General features: G+C 38.6%; 2 protein-coding genes across 9 annotated transcripts in view; one reads left to right on the top strand and one right to left on the bottom strand.

Annotated features, from left to right (window-relative positions):
* The window catches only part of SYCP2 (synaptonemal complex protein 2), a 53999-nt gene extending 49260 nt beyond the window's left edge, over window positions 1–4739 (top strand). For all 5 annotated transcript variants that reach the window (XM_038749970.1, XM_038749973.1, XM_038749972.1 and 2 more), the window contains exons 37-42: window positions 1145–1185; window positions 1274–1367; window positions 2334–2392; window positions 2842–2920; window positions 3027–3095; window positions 4238–4739. In XM_038749970.1, the coding sequence (XP_038605898.1) occupies window positions 1145–1185; window positions 1274–1367; window positions 2334–2392; window positions 2842–2920; window positions 3027–3095; window positions 4238–4297 (402 nt within the window). In that variant the 3' untranslated portion in view covers window positions 4298–4739. The remainder of the gene's footprint in view (window positions 1–1144; window positions 1186–1273; window positions 1368–2333; window positions 2393–2841; window positions 2921–3026; window positions 3096–4237) is intronic.
* Window positions 4740–8768: 4029 nt separating this feature from the next.
* Window positions 8769–15652, bottom strand: part of PHACTR3 (phosphatase and actin regulator 3) — a 147892-nt gene continuing 141008 nt past the window's right edge. For all 4 annotated transcript variants that reach the window (XM_038750220.1, XM_038750223.1, XM_038750221.1 and 1 more), the window contains 4 exons: window positions 12959–13020; window positions 10711–10851; window positions 10232–10308; window positions 8769–9402 (listed from right to left, as the gene is read on the bottom strand). In XM_038750220.1, coding sequence (XP_038606148.1) covers window positions 9387–9402; window positions 10232–10308; window positions 10711–10851; window positions 12959–13020 — 296 coding nt within the window. In that variant the 3' untranslated portion in view covers window positions 8769–9386. The remainder of the gene's footprint in view (window positions 9403–10231; window positions 10309–10710; window positions 10852–12958; window positions 13021–15652) is intronic.

The raw sequence follows: 15652 nt of genomic DNA, 5'->3' as shown, positions 1-15652 counted from the left end.
TTAGTAAGCTTGACTCCAAAAAGCAAACAACTTTTCTCTCAAGAGGATGCTCAAAACAAAAATTTCTTCACAAAAAGTGGGCCGAAAACATGTCTACCAACTCTGTACACTGATTGGTTGATGTTCTGTTAGAGTTTATCCTTAAGCTCTAATTTAATGAACTGAACGTTCCAGAGTGCTCTGTGCTAGGATAGTGGCCTGAAAATATACTCTCAATGCATGCAGATGTTACAGCCATCAGCGTTGAAGGTTTCTGACTGGGGAGCTAGCTAAAGCACCTTTCATGGTGGGCAGGCTCAAGAGTAATCTGGAAAATAATTGGCTAACATAGCAGGAAAGCAGGAAAGACTGCAGCAGCTACCTTGTCAACTGCCTGCTGGGTTTGTAGTGCTGTAGTACAGCCTTAGCACTGTGGGCCGTTGTCCCCCCTGCCCCCATGTAAAAGTAGCGATTGCATGTGTAAGTTCATCCCTCCGTCCATATCTCTGTTAAACAAGTGGACACTCACTTTCAAAGACTCTCTTTCTACCCTCTATACAATTTAAAAATGTAGTCCTGCCCTAACTGATGGCTTGGTTGATATAATGAGATGTAAAATTAATGAGAATGTAAAATTCTAGCATACCCCCTGCAACGTTTGGTACCTGCCTATTCATTCGCTGTACTCATCACCTTAGCAGGAATAGGGCAGGTGGGGGTGGAAGGGAAGGAGACTACAAGTGGAGCTCTGTAATCTGTAGCATTATAATCCATATTCTCACAGCATATCTGTCCCTAAGTCTTAACTGACTTGACTGAGGTTCACCGGATTTTATGATGGAGACTCCATCCACTAGGGCATGACAATCACTGAGGAGAATAGAGCTGATTCTATCCAATTTTAGACTAGTTTTCCATGACAGTAACTAAATGGCCTGTGACACCACTCCATTCATATATGGCTGGAATGGTATGTCGCAGCCATTCTCACAACCTGGTAACATTTGGTGAATTTATAACCGTCAAATTTCTCAGCTAGATCGCTTAAAGTTGCAAATATATCGGTCACCACTGAAATACTGTCTTAAACGCAACCTTCTATATTTTTTAAACCCACTTCAGTAAAGTGGAGGATTTCACAAAAAGATCCTTATCTGTGTTTCAGGATGACATGACAAGAATTAGCAGTCAACCTCAAACGTTTAGGTATGTAAGTGAAACTTTTCAGAAAACTTCTTTTGCATGCTATTGCCTTACAAATGTAATTCCTAAATTGTTTCCATTCTTTTGATAGGACGGTACTTCAGGAATTACATCTCAATTTAAAGTCAGAGAGGAGGATGTTCGAAAAGGACACTTACTTAGACAACTTGGAAACAGAATTTTTGGTTTGTGTTATGAGTATAATATCATGTCATGTTCTTTTGCTTCTGGTGTACTCTCCCAAGTGTTCAGTAGAACATCTACAGTAGATGCTCGGTAAATACCATTGAGAGTGAAATATGCCAACTTTAGATGTCTCCAACTGTTCATTTTAAGGCACATAAGGATTATCTTTATTCTAGAAGGTCCAAATAGATAATGAACAAGTCCCCATTCAAAACGGAAAAGCTATATAAGTGTACCGCCTGCTTCAAGCTCAGGCCCACTTCTTCCCAAGATAAAACCACATCTATAGAATGCAAATGCTCACAAAGGCCTTCTCTTTTCTGCTATACATTCTCGTGTGATCACATCAGGTTCCTTTCCAAATGGACACCACAACTCCAAGGCAGCAGAATTCTTCCTGTCAACTCGTACACCCCTTTTGCCATTAAAACAAGCTGTGACAAACAATCCTTCAAACCATTTTTTTTGCTAAAGATTTTTCACCATTTTCACAGATTTTGCTACCTTAATGCCATCATAATATGCAGAAAAAAATCCCTCCTTCCATATCTCTGTTAAACAAATGGACACTCACTTTCAAAGACTCTCTTTCTACCCTCTATACAATTTAAAAATGTAGTCCTGCCCTAACTGATGGCTTGGTTGATATAATGAGATACTAAACCTTAAACAGTCCTCTACTTATGCTAAGAAATGTTTTTCAATAATTATTCCATTTACCCATTGCTTTAAAAATCCTCAAGGCCTCAAACAATTTCAGTTTAAGTTTAATTATCAAGGTGCCCTATTAACAACATTTAAAATACTAGGATTGTATATCATAACCAGAAATTTCAAACCACTAAGATTATAGTGTCAAGTCTGATGGGATTTTTTAATTAAAATGAAACAAACATTTGGGATTGAGAGAAGGATGTTCTATTGGCTACTGATAAAGTTCCTTTACCATTTGATCTTTTTTATAGGATTTTATGAAAAATCATTTACAGAAGTTCTGTGTATATTGGAAAAGTGAACAACTGAGGTTTGTATAATCTGTGATCAATTTCTGCAAAGGAGATAGTCATAATATAAACATGTTTAAAAAATAAAAGCTTAGTATATTTTCAATTACTTATAGGCATTTTTTAAAAAGGACTGAAGATTGATTCACTGAATGAAATAGTGCAGATATTTGATAGAGGTTAGATTTATCTTCGGTAGAAATTGAATAAAGCTAAATTAAGTGTAAAGGCACAGTTAATCAATAGTATTTATTAAGCACCTACAATGTGCTTAATGTGCTTATACCAAGTACTGTACTAGGTGCTTGGGAGAGTAGAGCAGAATTAGTAGACATGATTTATGCCCTCAAGGTTTTACACTATGGTAGGAAAGAGGCATTAAAATAAATTACAGGTAAGAGGGAGCAATAAGAGTTCAGAGATATGTACAACTAGTATAAGTGTTCTAAATTCACTTTTTACTGTTTAGGGATAAAGCTCTGAAAAATGCATTGGAAACATTTATCTCAAACAGCACTGAACAAGAGAAAAATATTTTTACTACTGAGGTATGATTTTTACCTTTATAAATGTATTCTTTAGGACTCATTCTTTTCACTTGACTTTGAACTGTGAAAAACAAATAAGGTAACACTGAGGCATATTTTTTCACAGATGCAGATGATGAGACAAAGCTTGAATAGACTTCGTGAAAATTATCTTAAGAAAATAGCGATTGCGTGTGTAAGTTCATCTCAATTATGTGTATCTATCATTGGTCAAGAGTATTCAGTCAATCAGTTATATTTATTGAGTGATTACTGTGTGGAGAACCCTATACTAAAGCACTTGGGAGAGTACAATGGTAGGTCTGTTCACTGCCCACAGCAAGCTTTCAGTATAGAGGATTTAGTGAGCTCTGTTGTGTTTGCAAATGATTGCTCTCATAATCCTTAAACCAAAATTCATCAGTGTTTGTAATCTTTAGTACTGAGAGTTGAATTTTTTTTTAATTTGGCCACACAACCAGGAGTGAAAATACAGAGATTAAAGAACTCCTTGCAGAGCAAAGCCAAAACTGAATCACTAATACCTTGCAGCTCCATCTCAATCTAAAGAAAGGGAGGCCTACAGAAGTCCCTGTTAAGCTGTATAGACCAAATTAACTAGTATTCACGATCAGTGGTAGAAGCGAAAATTTCAGGGCTTTTCTCTCCATCAAACCAAGGACTGTTACTCAGCACTAAAGAAATATGGCCCTGAACCCACTGCCATTGCACTGGTGAAAAGTGCAAATAGCATCCCCCTCATCACAGGAAAAGAAGAGAAGCCGACTAAAACGTCAGATGATTTCCTAAACATGCCCTTCACCATTGAGGTTCAAGGCCCAAGTGCAAGCTTAGAAAATCTGCCAAAACTTGAAGGCAAGGCCCTCTGTACCAACTTTGGAAGAAGACAGAGATACCAAACAATGTATTGTATCTGTAAACTGTAGGAAGGCAACATCAGCAGTCAGGCCAGTGAGGTCTCTTGACAGTTAAGGGGTTACTTTTCTCCAGCAGAAATTTCAGGAACATCAAGTGACCAAAGATTAAAATACAGCAGCAGCTAAAATGAGTTGCAAATGCATAAACACATGCAAGGTCAAGGATTATCCAATGTGGAATAGACACACACACCACACACACACACACACACACACACACACACACACACACTTTGGATCTGTGGGGAGATTTGCATTTTGGATTTCACTTTCTACATTTAACATTGGCTTCTTAGAGGAAGCAAAACAGTAAGCAAATACTGTTGACTTTGAAATTACTCAGACTAGATTTTAAGGTTTGCCTGGAGAATGAGCTAATGAAAATATCTTTTTGTAACAGAAAGAAGAGGATGTCCTCCACATTCGCAGAGGAGTAATGTCATTGTTGATGCAGATTTAAGAAAAATTATAATGCATCAGATTTGTTTTCTTAATCCTGATATGTTCAGCTTGTAATTTTCTATTCATCATTACTGTAAATCATCTAAGAAGAATGCAGACTCCATGTACATATGGAAGGTGGCCGTATGATCAAGGGAATTGTAAGGCAGCACTCTCCCATGCATTTCAGTTGCCATAGCAATTCCTACCCTCAGGGACCTAACATGGCATTACCAAAGCATAAGTCAACTTTATGGGAGTATTGCCCATTCAGAATTGCACTTTTACCCCTGTCATTCCTGATTTCTTTCTGTCAATCCTCTGTCCCTTCATCTGAGGGATAACGATCAGTGGCTCAGCATATTTTTCTCATTCATTTCATGGGTGCAATTAGAATTTAGTTGTTCTTCAATAAATTGTTCTCTGCTATATCTTTTGGTGCAAAAACTAGTCCTTGCACAATGTGCAAATTATTATATTTTTTACAATAAGAGACAACCAAAAACAACAACAGATTCAAGCAAACTACAAGTAACCGTAAAGACAAAGGTATATTTTCAGGGGTATGTACGGAAGTCTGTTATTAGTTCGTACTTGCTTTTTCATGCATATTCCCACAGAAGAAGAACTCTATCAGCCATATAATCCTTGAATGTTCAGGAGAACACACACACAATCTAATGAACAGCATTCATTCAATCGTATTTATTGAGCACTTACTGTGCGCAGCGCACTGTACTAAGCGCTTGGGAAGTACAAATCAGCAACATCTAGAGATGGTATTAACCCATAACACAAGTCTTGCACAAAAATATCTATCATTCTTTTCCAATTATCAGTGCTCTTAGAGCATACAATAGCTTGACTCTAGAGTTTTTCTTCTGAGACTCTTCAAATGCTTTAATGCAATTTTTTCAGTGGCCAAGGGAATTTTACTCAAGTGGTTTATCATTGCAAGATCCTGTGTACATATGACCCTCTTATATTCCTCAGCTGCCGTCTGTTTTTCAGAAGACTCGGAAATCTAACTCACCAGCCCTCAATATCTCACCTGTTTCACTGTCTTCCATTTGCCCTTGCTTCCAGGATATTTCTAAAGAGCTGGTCTGTCAGGACATTAAGCTTAAAATGGCTAAAACTAAACACCTCATCTTCTCTCCAAGACTTATTCCTGCTCACTTTCCCATTTCAATCCACAATCAACCAGGTGAAATCTCCCAACTACCTCTTTTTCACACCCTCTACTCTCTGGAATTCCCTCTGCTTCACTACCCCACTTATGTCAATCCAACTACTCCCTGCCACCCCCCTAGCTCTCTCTCACATACATGCGCACACACAAACACAAAAAATATTGGTTTACACTGTTGGCGGTTGTATCTTTTTTTCTTCTTGCTCTCACTATGATTTATATCAGTTTGTCTCATATTTAAGTTCACTGTTGGCAGGGACCGTGCTCTTCCTCTTCAGGGACAAGTTCAGCAATCTGTACCCAGTAGATGGTTAATAAATACCAGGGAACAAAGGAAGGAAGGAAATGAACAAATGACATGATCTTAATTCCAGTAAAGATACATTTTATGAGAAATAAACTTTGGAATGCATATCTTCTATATCTGTTAAATTTAGCAATTCAGAATATAGCCTCACTATTGCTGTACTGAGCCCTAAAGTGTAACGTGTTCCGTATAATTCCAAGAATACGGTCAGCTAGGAAGGCTGTAGGAGATAATAATAATAATAATAATGGCATTTGTTAAGCGCTTACTATGTGCAAAGCACTGTTCTAAGTGCTGGGGAGGATACAAGGTGATCAGGTTGTACCACGTGAGGCTCACAGTCTTAATCCCCATTTTACATATGAGGTAACTGAGGCACAGAGAAGTTAAGTGACTTCTCCAAAGTCACACAGCTGACAAGCGGCAAAGTTGGATTTAGAACCCACGACCTCTGACTCCCAAGCCCATCCTCTTTCCACTGAGATTTGTAACTTTAACAGTACAAATTGATTCATTCATTCAATCGTATTTATTGAGCGCTTACTGTGTGCTGAGCACTGTACTAAGCGCTTGGGAAGGACAAGTTGGCAACATAGAGAGACGGTCCCTACCCAACAGCGGGCTCACAGTCTAGAAGGGGGAGACAGAGAACAAAACCAAACGTATTAACAAAATAAAATATATAGAATAGATATGTACAAGTAAAATAGAGTAATCAATATGTACAAACATATATACAGGTATATATTCATTCAATCGTATTGAGCGCTTACTGTGTGCAGAGCACTGGACTAAGCGCTTGGGAAGGACAAGTTGGCAACATAGACGGTCCCTACCCAACAGCGGGCTCACACTATAGAAGGGGGAGACAGAGAACAAAACCAAACGTATTAACAAAATAAAATATATAGAATAGATATGTACAAGTAAAATAGAGTAATAAATATGTTCAAACATATATACAGGTATATATTCATTCAATCGTATTTATTGAGCGCTTACTGTGTGCAGAGCACTGTACTAAGCGCTTGGGAAGGACAAGTTGGCAACATAGAGAGACGGTCCCTACCCAACAGTGGGCTCACAGTCTAGAAGGGGGAGACAGAGAACAAAATCAAACATACTAACAAAGTAAAATAAATAAAATTGATATGTACAAGTAAAATAGAGTAATAAATATGTTCAAACATACAGGTATATATTCAATCGTATTTATTGAGCGCTTACTGTGTGCAGAGCACTGTACTAAGCGCTTGGGAAGTGCAAGTTGGCAACATAGAGAGATGACAGTTATTTTGCACTTCAGTCTTCATTCTTAAGTGATAGGCGCAATGGGGAAAAAACATTGCTACCAAACTGTTGAAGTTCAATTTCTATTATCTGTAAAAGATTCAGCAAGTTTAGGTGCGTCATTGCCATTCGTAGCCACCAGGCGGTGCTCGTAAGATGCCAGATTTTTTTCAAATCCCTAACAAAAGAATTATCGGAGCGATATTATTTTGAATCGCTATGCTTTAAAAAAGAGAAATTATTCTCCTTTTAGGGAAACATATGATACTGAGTAGATTGAATATAAATCTGGCATTTGCCACTTTCATCCTGCTATTACTATGCAAAGTGGTATCTCTTCCACCACTGAGGAGGGGATGGAGAATCATGTGTGGTCTTAAGACATAACCTGGAGGTGTGTCTAAGGTGCCCCCTTCTTACACAGTGCCCATCTTCCATGCCCATGTATTTTTGGAAGGCACATTTTTAAATAAATAATACATCCCAATAAATTTACGCAGATACAAAATGAATCTTTACAGGCAAATAGAGAAAGTTAAGGTTAAACAAATGCAGCTGTAAGGGAGAAACAATTGATTGGAATTTCCAGTTTGACCATCCACATTTTGAATGTAGGGCGGTGTGGTGGGCAACAGGAAATGAAAATGAAGAAAGAGAAGAAAAGGGAAGGGAGTAAGAGAAGGGAAGAGTTGGGGGAAGTAGAAGAAAGGGAAGTACAGAAAAAGATGGACAGGAAGAGGAAGAAAAACATTCTTACTCACCTGTGCAGCCTTTCCTCCTTCTCCACTGCCAGTTTTGGGAGGCTTCAGCACAACGGTTCCTTTCCCCAAATCCTGTAAGGAGACATCCTCCTGATCTCCCCAGGCAGGCTGGGGAAACTCCTGGGATCAGAGCTCCAGAACCTGTGGTTTTGGCACCTCACATGATGGATAAAGGCTACAGCTTTTGGGCTGGTACCTGCAGCTGTAGCTGTATAGGCCCGAGGGGTACCTGTACTGAGCAGCTCCACTGTGCTGCTGTTTAGGCAGTTCCATTGACTGCTGCTCTGACTGTTACCACAGCAGAAGCAATTTGGCTCTACCGTGACCACCACAGTTCCCGGCCTTAAAGGGGCTGCATTTGTTGCATCCCTGAGGCCTGCTCACTCTGGGGCAACTCCAGACCTACGATCTCAATTCCTGAGACGACAGGGTGGAACAGATAGATACAAAGGAAGCAGACAGATGGTTTCTCAGGGGGTCTCAGGATGAGGACAAGAGGTACCTGCTGAAGATCCAAAAAGCAGTACTGATGGCATCCTCCTCCTGCTGCCATCTTGGTTCCACCTTCAGGTCCCCTTTCTGCTTGATGTTTTTTTCAAATGCTTCATTACTTACATCTTGGTTAAAGTCTGTGGTCTGCAATGACTTCAATTGTATTTATTGAGTGTTTGCTGTGTGCAGAACTCTGAACTAAATGCTTGGGGGGGCATGATATAACAGATTTGGTAGACATGTCCCCTGCCCACAAGGAGCTTACAATTCAGTTTATTTCATAAAGCTAAATACATTTCTTCTAAAACCCCAAAACAACCCTCCGAGGCAGAAGCCTACTTATACAATGTTTTCTGATCCTCTTTTGAACAGTTTTAAATCTTGCAAGTAGCGTATAGTTTGCAAACAATCCATGGATTCCCTTCTCTGTTCCCCACCCCAAGAAAATGTAAGCAGTGGGTTTATTTCCTGTAATAAGTAGTCATTTAATTAAAGAACAAAATGAACAGGAATCAAAATGTTGCAGCTGTGTTTTTGTTAGTCATTATATAAAAAAGAAAAATTATAATACATCAAATCATTTTGTAGAACATGAAGTTAAGGGTTTACAAACTCATAGTGAGAAGATCAGAATGTCTTGTCAACATAATACTGAATGACAGTGTCATCGTCAATGTCCATTATGTCAGAGGCCTTGGAATGGTAAAGGCTATTCATGCACAACATCTCCTTTTCCCAGATATGCTGCAATAGTTTTAAAGAAGGACTAAAGGAGAACAGCAGTTTTCTTGTGGTCGATCTGTTTCGGGCTTTTTCGCAGCTGGTCCTCTCACGTCCATTGGTCAACAATTTTCAGTCACCAGTGAGTGAAGCCTCTTCGGTTCACTCTAGTTGGGTTGGCAAGTGCTGTAGAGATTTCACCTGTATAAGTCCTCTGCTTTGCTCATGTAATGTCATAATTTCTTTTCGTGGACTGAACCATAGGGAAAGACCCTTACACTTTCCCTGACAAGGGTTCAGTGGTGGTATCAAAAAGTAAAGACAAATTCTTCTCAGAAGAAAATCTCTATGGCCTGTGGAATCTAGAGACAAAAGGAGGATTAAAAAAAAAAATCACTCAGATAATGTTTTCACAAACTCCTACCATCAACAGTTTGGCATAAGAAGAGAACAAATCACGTCCCCCTAAAAATTACAGTAATGTTGTTAATTGATTTCCTTCTGTGGCCTCCGGTGAATTGGTAGGTTTCTCAACACAGACAACATAGAATTTAGTGATAAAAGCTAGTCTTATCTTATTAAAATGTAATTAACCAAATAGCTTCCAGTAATTTTCAGGACCTTGAGATGAGTTTTATTTTTATAGAAAAAATTATATATGGCAATATGCCTTATTGTTAAAATTAACACTGTTTTCTTGCTTAACTTCTATAATTGATTTATTTCACTCCCTGTGTACTGTTGTATATCTTAACATGACCAAACCACATATACTTTATTAAACAAGTAACTTGTATCCCTGCACATATTCATTTCTCACATTCCAGTCTCCTCTAGAACTTTTTCCTCTTAAATTTAGGTTCTCCCAAAGATATTAGTGTTGAATGAAAGAAAAATCACTGGCATACCCAAATATGGCTCTGATTAGAATGTGTTTTCTTATTGTTCGTAGTCACTTGCTTTCCTGTAAGTCACCTCCAATCGGTAATATTTTGCAAAAGCACAAAAAGTACTTCTTGTTTTATGATTGCCTGAATTCAAATGGAAAAATTTCTTTGTTCTTTTATGCCCCCCAGAAATGTTACTTTGGTCCAATACAGCTTCTTTAAAAAGAAGTCAATTCCCTACTGGCTCTAAAATGTTTGGAATCGATATCATGAAAGATTAAGTTAATACAAATATTAGTCTCACCTTGTCAAATGCTTGCTGGATGCATGCACCTCCATTTCATTGCTTTTGTATTCATTTAGTTCTTTACGGATTGCCGCCTAGTATTTTTAAAATATGACAATATTACTTTAAAAAATAGCACATGAAGAGTTGGGACATAAAGAAAATCAAATAGCAGTCATGTTTAATAACTGCTTACAACAGCGATGCAGTCATCAGTGTGGAAGAATACTTTAACTTGAAAAATGTATAGATTCTTTTGCATTGTGTTAAATATTCTCATAATACAAACATCTTATTTTCCATGAGTATGAAAAAGCCAACATAGGTAGATGTGTGGGCCTGGTTACATAGATGATAGTCCTCCAAAGAAACTGATACAAATAGGAGTGAGGAAGGGAGCGCAATTAACAATGTAATCATTTTATTGGATTTACCCCGTAATTCACAATGTAAAGAGAAATTATTTCTTACACGATCAACTCTAGCACATCACTTACCTTATCTGCTGCTGATAATCTTGTCCATGGTTTGTCTGCACGTCTGTCATAATCCTGTGCTTTTGCCACTTCCACGTAATCGCTAAAACGAATCAAAATTTTTCTGTCCCTTAATTCATCAACCGTGGGTCTCTGGTTGAGCTAAAGTAATGAGTAACAAAAATAGGTAAATATCATTTAAATCTTAATTTCCCAAATTACTCTAAAGACATCATTCATACTTTATTATTTATCCAAGGGCTAAATCCTCTGCAAACAAAAAGGATTACCGGAAATTAAATCATCTTCAGTTTATGCCAAGCTTCTTGCAGATATGAAATACAAAAAAGTACAAATATCTTGATGACATTCTTTAAGGAAACTGTGAAGTAACTGCTTCTTTCCATTTTACAATTAGCTCTATGGGTAAGACTGCCTTTTGGTTAATTTCAGAATTACATGGTGAGCAGGGGCTTGTTGAATTGTTTTTATCTACAGACTAGATATTGGTAGCAAGTAAAATAAACTTTTTCTGATCAGTGACTTTTGGACATTAAAGGTAGACAGTTGAACTATGAAACCAAAGAGTCTGGCTTTAAATAATTCAATCAGATATATCATTTGGTGCTTCAACTTCTTAGGTCTCAAAAGCTCATTAGATTGTAAGCACCTGTAGGTGGGGATCACATCTATTACTTCTAAAAGCTATATACAGTGCTCTGCACACAGTAGGCACTCCGCCGATGCTATTGGTGATGATGCTATGATCACGATTACAATACCTCCCAAAAAGGTGCAGAAATATTTCCCAAACTTAAAAAGGCACCAAGTTATCCTTGAGTTAATACGGAAAGTTTTGCAGAAACAAACAGGATTCAGTAGAAAATTGCAAGTGAATATGATTGGGAGCAGTGCTGCAAATTATTTGTCACCTGCACTGGGGACAGTGTTATCATCAACAGCATTTCTTTAGTGCCTTCTCTGGGCAACAGACTGTAATTGGTACAGAAGGCAAAATAGCAGAGTGAGAAGAAGATAAGGTCTCTAAAACTGAAGAAGACACATTCAACATGCTCCACTGTGAGCATTCCACAACAATTTTGGGTATAACTTCGTTGAATGCGTCTTGAGAGCCTAAAGAATTAGAAATCACTAAAATCCATCCTTTCCTCACAATCCAAACTGCTACCACATTGATCTGAGCATGTATTCTATCCCAACTTGACTGCTGCATCAGCCTCCTGGCTAAGCCTCCTCCCTCCTGTCTCTCCCCACTCTAACCAACACTTCATTCTGCTGCCTGGATCATTTTTCTAAAAAGCAGTTCAATCCAGGTTTCCCCACTCCTTAAGAACTTCCAGTGATTGCCCGTCCACCTCCACATCGAACAGCAACTCCTTATCATAGACTTTAAAGCAGTTAATCAGCTTGCCCCCTCCTACCTTACATCCCAGCCTGTGCACCTGACTCCTCTAACTGCCCCGATCTCTTCTGCCAACCTCTTTCCCTTTCCCCCTAAACGTAAGCTCCCTCTAGACTGTAAGATTCTTGTGGACAGGGAATGTGGCTGCTGACTCTCCCAAGCACTTAGTACAGCGCTTTTCACACAGTAAGCACTCATTAAATACCATTGATGATATTCCCACACCCGCCCTCTTGTCTGGAACTCCTTCCCCATTGCATATCCAACAAATCATTACTTTCTCCAACATCTCTCCCCATCTAAAGTCCTCATTTCCATTACTCTCTCTCCCTTCAGCCTCATCCTTGCACTTGGACTTGTTTTATTCACCCTACCTTCAGCCTCACAGACTCGTGTCCAGATCCATAATTTATTTATATTAATGTCTGCCTCTCCCTCTAGACTGTAAGCTCCTTGTGGGCAAGTAGTGTACTCTCCCAAACACTTAGTATGGTGCTCTGAACACAGTAAATAAACAAATAACAAAGGATCTTTCACTTCCAGTTCTAACTAAAGCGCCTACAAACATGCATCACTTAAATGGAGAACTTAACCTGATGAGGAACATTTATGTCTAGGTGTAGCAAGGAGAAACCACTTTCTAAGCAAATGGATGATTTTGCAACATGTGGTCAAATTCTTTCAAACTTAAAGATCACGTGTTTTCCAGGAAGTTTTCCATCAAAGTCACAGAGACTCTTGTTAATCAAGAACACGGTCAGCCTGGAAAGGTCACCTGTGTTTTACCAATCATCTTAGCCCCGGGTGATGCTTGCCTAAAATAATAGACAAACTAGTCCATATTACCTTTCTTGTCAATCTTTGCTTGATTTCCCTTCTTTCTTCCTGCTCCGTCTGGTCATTTCTTTCTGTATAAAATAGGAAAAAAAGTATTTTCATCAGTTGAGAAGGACAGTGTTTCCACAAGATCCAAAACATTCAGCACCGTTATAGTACAGCAGCGACGTGAAAGGGTGTACTACTCGTCTTTGGTCTCTTGCTTTGTTTCATTCTTCCAGAACTGTCTCTATATGTTACCAACTTGTACTTCCCAAGCGCTTAGTACAGTGCTCTGCACACAGTAAGCGCTCAATAAATACGATTGATGATTCTTCTACCACCCAAGGCGCTGCAATCATTTAACTTGGGATATAGAAGCACTTGTGCTGGATTTCATTTTCCTCACATCCTACAGCTCAATTTGTTTTCATCTAAATATGTTATGGTCAGAAATAGCAACGGATATTGTTTTTAATACCCTAAGGGGAAAACAGCTGATACACACACACACACACACACACACACACACACACACACACACACACACACACATCAAAAGACTTTATTTAGCAGGTATAATGTACAAGACCCTCCTCCTTACTTTTCAGATTTAAGGGGAAAACGTTGTCCTTTGGAGCTTTTTTCAGATTACTATTTTGCCCTTTTTTTTCCTTCCACTAGCAGAGCATTTACCAGTCCATTCCAGCCTCCCGAAAGCAGGCAGCCAGTTCCCGTGAGCAGAATGTTCTCTCCTTTCTTTAGCTAGCTGCTTTCTGAGTTGTGACTATTAACATTCATGCTGCGAGCCCTCCTACACAGAGAGGCTAAAAATAGAACAGACTGCCGTAACACAGTGTAAAATGAATTGCTTGCCTTGGGATATGAGATAATGGATTTTCTATTTCTAGAGCTACCCAATACTAAATTAAGACTTAAATTTATGACCTGAACGGAGCCTAGAAAAAAAAGATGTTTAACCAATAGCAACCTAGGAGATACAGTCAGGTTTTTGAAAAAGAAATCCTGACTACTGTTTGTAGGTTAAACAGATTTTAACACAATCTGACCTAATCTGTCCTTACACTGATTTATTTTTTCCAGAAACCAAGGTTCTTTTAGGTTATTTGCTCATCAGTTATGTAAGCACCTATTTGATTAAAACAGAGAGCTGAGAAATAGAGAAGCTACAAATGACAAACAGTGGAGCTAGATCTGAAAACAGGACATTTACATTTTATATGAAGACATTTCTTTTTGAGTGAAACAACAGTCAGCCATTATCAAGGGATTTGGGGAACAATATAAAAGGACTAATCCTTCACATTTCTTTACTGCTAAGTGCAATTTATAGACAAATCCATGCACGGATTTGTATAAAATCAGATTTCGATAGCATGGGTAGATAATGTCATAATCTCAATGAAATAAGACAAAGAAATGTGCATTCTTGTTCTGATTAAATGGGGCTGAGGGGATTCTGGTCATTGCGAGAACTGATGAAAGCAATTCCTGGAGAATTTCATTTTCACCTCTCAGATACATGAGCTGATCAGTCTCTAATAAACCTCTCACAGTGAGAAGGAGGTGGGTGAGACAAGTGTAGCTCACAGCCCTTTTAAGACTGGGGCATCCCAGGTAAGCCCCGGCCCCCCAGGGTCTGCTCACCCTCCTCTAGTGTCACACAACACAATGTCCAAAAAGCATTGTTTTCCACTGCACAACCTTTCAAATGCTGGGAGGCTAGTGGTTTGTAACTAAGGACCACTTGCATGGAGCAGCGAGGAGTCAGAGGACTCTCCCTTACAAAAACCGTTCACTTTCTTGTCTTGGAACCAATGTTTCTGTAGCTTGATGTTATATGCAATCCACTGTAATTGTTGCCTTTTTTACCCCAGCCTAGGTTTGGAGCTTTATGCAGAACAGGAACTGTGTGAGATTTGTTAAATTTGCGGCTACCCTTGCACTTAACATTGGATTTGGCACATAGTAAATACTTAAATGCCACAGCAAACCAACTAGTTTGGATACAGTGCTCCAAATACTGAAAATGAAGACCATAGCTGAGGGTAGGGAACATGTCTACAAACTCTATTGTACTGCCAAGTGCTTAGTATAACACTCAACACACAGTAAGGGCTCAATAAATACTATTATTTATTAATACTATTAATAATACTATTTATTGATGTGCAAAGTCTTTCACTGGTACACATCTTTATTTACTGATGGCTAAATCTGTTGCTTAGTCCACTAAAGTGCTCATGAAATTAATATTAGTATAAACACAAGCAAATGAAGAATTACACTTGGAATTTTTTGCATGTAAAGCAATGCAAACGGACAAGTAATCCTCCAATATTAGCCCTTTGTAAGGGAGGTCTACGCCAATTAATAGTTACAAATATCGCAGTGCAAGTCACAAATCCAATGTAAAAAAAAAAAAGCTATTGGGGAAATTTTCAGCTATGCATGACAAAAGCTTCAGATCAAAGAATTAAATTGGGAATGTATAACAAAGAAATCTCACAATCTTCAGAAGACTAGCCACTGCCACGGAAAAAGAAATACATTCTTTCCCAAGCTTGCTTTTCACAGCAAAGGAACATGCAGTTACTTTGACTTTTTGGATCTGTACTCAGCTGGTTATATTTAAGGATCTATTAGTTTCAAAGTACCTCACAACTCATAAAAGCTAGCACCACGGAGATACATTACTCCCAT

This window comes from Tachyglossus aculeatus, chromosome 8 (genome assembly GCF_015852505.1).
Source record: "Tachyglossus aculeatus isolate mTacAcu1 chromosome 8, mTacAcu1.pri, whole genome shotgun sequence".
Lineage (NCBI taxonomy): Eukaryota > Metazoa > Chordata > Mammalia > Monotremata > Tachyglossidae > Tachyglossus > Tachyglossus aculeatus.
Note: the sequence above shows the minus strand (reverse complement) of the source record. Positions and strands in the feature narration are given on the sequence as shown.